The sequence below is a fragment of the Mandrillus leucophaeus genome, unplaced genomic scaffold (assembly GCF_000951045.1).
Source record: "Mandrillus leucophaeus isolate KB7577 unplaced genomic scaffold, Mleu.le_1.0 Scaffold28, whole genome shotgun sequence".
In the NCBI taxonomy this organism is placed as follows: domain Eukaryota; kingdom Metazoa; phylum Chordata; class Mammalia; order Primates; family Cercopithecidae; genus Mandrillus; species Mandrillus leucophaeus.
The window spans coordinates 2,751,192-2,756,016 of NW_012102920.1; the positions used below are offsets into that span (position 1 = coordinate 2,751,192).

The window sequence follows — 4,825 nt, forward strand, 5'->3', positions numbered from 1 at the left end:
TCGGGGCCCTTCGGGCAGATCTTCCGGCCGGACAACTTCGTCTTCGGTGAGCTGCGGCTGGGGGCTGGGCGGCGGCTCAAAGGTCAAGGGGCTGCTCCAAGGGCACCTCCGTGGGAACTGCGCAGCCCGGGCCCCTGGACGCTCTTCTTTGAACCACTCAATCCCCTCTCCTAAATCGGCTTTGAGAGCAAGGTCCAGCTGTCTGCCGAGGCGAGGAGCCGCCACACACGTAATCTCCCTGCAGGGAGCTGAGCTGGGGGCAGTGGCTGTTGCTCTGTCCTTGGGAATTGGCAGTGGCCCCCCCCTCTCCCCGGGGAAGGGTTTGTTAAGCTCTCAGGTTTGGCTCTTGACTTAATCTGTAGCAGGGCAGGCTGCCGTCCTTTCACTTTGAGGGGTCTGTTTGGTCTACCTGCAGGGTGAATTCCGGGGTCAGCTCACACCATGTCACTAGGTCCTTTTCGCATGGTGGTGGTGACCAGTAGTGCTGTCTACTTGGCTGATAAATGACTGTTTTCTCACAGGTCAGAGTGGTGCTGGGAACAACTGGGCCAAGGGGCACTACACAGAAGGCGCGGAGCTGGTGGACTCGGTGCTGGATGTTGTGAGGAAGGAGGCTGAGAGCTGTGACTGCCTGCAGGGATTCCAGCTGACCCACTCCCTGGGTGGGGGGACGGGGTCTGGGATGGGTACCCTCCTCATCAGCAAGATCCGGGAGGAGTACCCAGACAGGATCATGAACACGTTCAGTGTGGTGCCTTCGCCCAAAGTGTCAGACACAGTGGTGGAGCCCTACAACGCCACCCTCTCCGTCCACCAGCTGGTAGAAAACACAGACGAGACCTACTGCATTGATAACGAAGCTCTCTACGACATTTGCTTCAGAACCCTAAAGTTGACCACGCCCACCTATGGTGACCTGAACCACCTGGTGTCTGCTACCATGAGTGGGGTCACCACCTGCCTGCGCTTCCCGGGCCAGCTCAATGCTGACCTGCGGAAGCTGGCTGTGAACATGGTCCCATTCCCCCGCCTGCACTTCTTCATGCCCGGCTTTGCCCCGCTGACCAGCCGGGGCAGCCAGCAGTACCGGGCCCTGACCGTGCCCGAGCTCACCCAGCAGATGTTTGATGCCAAGAACATGATGGCTGCTTGTGACCCCCGCCATGGCCGCTACCTGACGGTTGCTGCCGTGTTCAGGGGCCGCATGTCCATGAAGGAGGTGGACGAGCAAATGCTTAATGTCCAAAACAAAAACAGCAGCTATTTTGTTGAGTGGATCCCCAACAATGTGAAAACAGCTGTCTGTGACATCCCGCCCCGGGGGCTAAAAATGTCCGCCACCTTCATCGGCAACAGCACGGCCATCCAGGAGCTGTTCAAGCGCATCTCTGAGCAGTTCACGGCCATGTTCCGGCGCAAGGCCTTCCTGCACTGGTACACGGGCGAGGGCATGGACGAGATGGAGTTCACCGAGGCTGAGAGCAACATGAACGACCTGGTGTCTGAGTACCAGCAGTACCAGGACGCCACGGCTGAGGAGGAGGGCGAGTTCGAGGAGGAGGCTGAGGAGGAGGTGGCCTAGAGCCTTCAGTCACCGGGGAAAGCAGAGAGGCAGTGCGAACTCTTTATTCACTCCCAGCCTGTCCTGTGGCCTGTCCCGCTGTGTGTGCACTTGCTGTTTTCCCTGTCTTCATCCCATGCTGTACAGACACCACCATTAAAGCATTTTCATAGTGTGCGGTTTCGCCTCGCCCATTCCTTCCAGTAGGCCCTCCGGGTGCTATTGCCGAATGTCAGCGCGTAGTTGTCCTGCATGGCTGCGGGGAGCCAGGCTGTAGGTGAGCTGGGCTTATGTACCCAGGGACCAGCATGGGCTGGACACCCATGCTTCAGAGAAGCGTGCGGCTGCCCTGGGCCCTGGGGATCTGCTTGGTGGGGAACCTGCTGCTTGAAGGCAGGCCTGTCCTGTTCTGGGTACCCAACCTTGAGGCCCATTGGCCTGTGTCTGGGACTTTAGCCCCCTTCCGAAAGGGGTAGGGAGGATGGCAGACAATCCTGCCCCAACCAAGGTAGGACCCTGGTTGGTAACGGTGGTCAGACAGGTGGTCCTGAACCAGCAATGAAGGGTGGGCAGGTACAGCTGCCCCTCCCCACGTTGGCCAGGGTGTGTCCGTGTGACCCTTCCCGCCCTGTACTCACAGGGGATGAACCCCATGTAGAAGGGGATCAGGCCTTGGCTGCTGTAGATGTGGTTGCTGGGCCAGTGTGTTCCAGGCAGCTTCTCACCCAGGTTACAGTGGGGGTTTCTAAATAGGAACTGGGGAGACAAGCTGGTGCTGACAAGCTGCCTCCCCGGCAGCCAACCAGATAGTAAACTCTCCCAGTGGGGGCCTGGCCGGAGGGCCGGCACTGTCCGTGGGGAAGCTGCTCTCCAGGGGGAAGCTGCTCGTGCTCCCAGCCTTCTGCATCCCCCTACCCCCGACTCCCGAAACTTGAGTGCAGGGATCCAAGCAAGACTCAGGAGAGAGGGGTTGGGGTGGCACCTCCAGGGACAGGAGAGAGCCAGGCAGAGCCCCCTCAGGCTTCTCAGGGAAGCTGGCCTTCAAGGCACTCTCCAGGGAAGCTACCAGGCAGGAGAGGAAGTGTGTGTGTGAGCTGGGAGCAGGCCCTGGATGGCGCTCTCCTACCTGGCTCTTGTCGAACTCGTCCATGGCTTGCGTGACGCCATCTCGGTAATTCACCCCCATTACCCAGGAGAATCGGGGAATGAAGCCAGCATAGCCTGGGGGTGGGCAGACGTGCGGGCTACCCCAGGCCCCCTTGGCCCTCCCCTGGGCACATCCACCTGCCCCCAGACGTGTCAGGGAAGCCAGGCAAGGCTCCCTTTCTCCCCGGAACGTTGGTGACTGCCTGATGTGGCCAAATGGGAACAGGCAGGCAGGGCACTGCCTCGTCTTGGGAAAAGCTGGGCTCCTGGAAGCAGCTGGGAGGCAGAGAAGGTTCCCCCAGCCCGCTAGCCCATTCTGGAGCAGGAAAAGTGGGCCCCTGTGACAGTCTCCTCAGGGGCTCTCACACTGCAAGAACCTTGTGGGGAGGGGCGTCCTTGTCCAGCCCAACACGTGCCCGCACCCACCTGAGATGGCCTTGCGTTGGATCAGGTTGGGGTGGTCCAGCTGCGGCAGCCGCTGGAACCTGCCCACATCTAGTGTCTCCTGCTGGCGGGCGGGGGGTGGGTACTCATCCCTCCGGCAGTGGTACAGCTGGAGCGGGGAGGGGGTGAAGGTCATGGTGCGGCTCCCACCTGGGGCTGAGCAGAATGGGCTTGGCACTGGTGCATCCCCCGGCTACCTGGTGCTGCCTGGGGGCCTCGCAGACAGGAGTGGTGCTCTTCCAGGCATCTTCGCAGTATGCTGGGTGTCCCAAGTCTCTGGACTCCCCCTTCCTGCCTGGTGGGCACGGAGGGTGCGGGGGGTAGGGCATGACGTCTGCAGGTAGCAGAATCTGTCTGGCTATGTTCTCTACCCCTGGCGGCTCCTGGGCATCCACCTCCAAGGGTGGGAGCTGGCCAAGGATCTCAAAGTTCTTATAGGGCTTCAGACCTGTACCAACAGGGCAGCCTGTGAGTGCCAGGACAGGCAGGCGGGCGCAGGAGGGTGCAGGGTCGGGGACTGGCGGCTCACTGGTGTAGTGGGGAATGTAAGGCTCCATCAGGTCTCGGCAGGGAACCCTCGGGGGCTTGGACTGGCTGAAGTCCTCAATGAACTTGGGCTTGGACATGGGGGACAGCACAGAGCAGGGGCTCTTCTGCACACTGGGGTCTGTGAGGAGCTGCCCCGTGGTACGCCCATAGGTGTTCCCCACCTGGTAGCGCAGCTGTGGAAAGAAGCCGGCATAGCTGTGGAGGGAAGAGAAGGAGGCAGGGCAGGTCTCAAGGGCAGCCCCAGCACTGGGCAGGGCCCCTTCAAGCCAGATGTGGATCCAGTCTGCCGGCCACTTAGCAGCAGCTTGGCCTGTGGCAGGTCACCTGCCCTCTGCTCACCTGTAAATGGGGCTGCAGTGGCACTTGCCTTCCGGGGCTCTCGTAGCCTAAACGGGTGGCACACACCACGTGCTGGGAACACGTCAGCACCACAGCAGATGGCCGCCTGCCTTGTACCAGCCCCTCCAACCCCCTCACACCCCTCATTCCAGCGACTCCGGGGTGCTCTGCCCTGGCAAGGCAAGTACAGGCACAGGACGTGTGGGCAAGGGCGTAGGCGAGGGACGGCCCCTTGGACACACACTGGGCCCACCAGGAGGGTGTTGGGTGGGCTTGGCCTGCACCTGTGCCACTCCGAGAGGCCAGTAGCCTCCTGCACAGGACCAGGACTGGGAGGCAGGTGGAGAGCTGGGCTTTTTGGGACCCTCATTTGGCCTCATGGGCGTTGTGCAGGCAGTCACAGGTGGTTCAGCGCCTCAGGGTCTATGTGATTATTCAAGGAGTAAGAACTACCTTCCTTTTAAAAATTGCCAAACGGCTGGGTGTGGTGGCTTACGCCTGTAATCCCAATACTTTGGAAGGCTGAGGCAGGGAGATCATGAGGTCAGGAGATCTAGGCAATCCTGGCTAACACTATGAAACTCTGTCTCTACTAAAAATACAAAAATTAGTGGAGTGTAGTGGTGGGCACCTGTAGTTCCAGCTACTCGGGAGGCTGAGGCAGGAGAATTGCTTGAACCCAGGAGGCGGAGGTTGCAGTGAGCTGAGATTCGGCCACTGCACTCCAGCCTGGGCGACAGAGCAAGACTCCGTCTCAAAAAAAAAAAAATTAGCCGGGCGTGGTGG

General features: G+C 60.4%; 2 protein-coding genes across 5 annotated transcripts in view; one reads left to right on the forward strand and one right to left on the reverse strand.

Annotated features, from left to right (window-relative positions):
- The window catches only part of LOC105543294 (tubulin beta chain), a 10,636-nt gene extending 8,900 nt beyond the window's left edge, over positions 1-1,736 (forward strand). The window contains exons 1-3 of one of the 4 annotated variants that reach the window (XM_011985138.1): positions 7-46; positions 522-547; positions 620-1,736. In XM_011985138.1, coding sequence (XP_011840528.1) covers positions 683-1,582 — 900 coding nt within the window. In that variant the 5' untranslated portion in view covers positions 7-46; positions 522-547; positions 620-682 and the 3' untranslated portion in view covers positions 1,583-1,736. Of the gene's footprint in view, positions 230-521 lie in introns of all 4 variants that reach the window. The other 3 variants (XM_011985136.1, XM_011985135.1, XM_011985137.1) reach the window with 3 other exon arrangements.
- The window catches only part of FAM166A (family with sequence similarity 166, member A), a 5,043-nt gene continuing 1,829 nt past the window's right edge, over positions 1,612-4,825 (reverse strand). Inside the window, exons 2-7 of the mRNA XM_011985134.1 lie at positions 3,681-3,895; positions 3,349-3,599; positions 3,134-3,260; positions 2,688-2,782; positions 2,200-2,317; positions 1,612-1,817 (exon numbers count right to left, since the gene is read on the reverse strand). Coding sequence (XP_011840524.1) covers positions 1,729-1,817; positions 2,200-2,317; positions 2,688-2,782; positions 3,134-3,260; positions 3,349-3,599; positions 3,681-3,895 — 895 coding nt within the window. The 3' untranslated portion in view covers positions 1,612-1,728. The remainder of the gene's footprint in view (positions 1,818-2,199; positions 2,318-2,687; positions 2,783-3,133; positions 3,261-3,348; positions 3,600-3,680; positions 3,896-4,825) is intronic.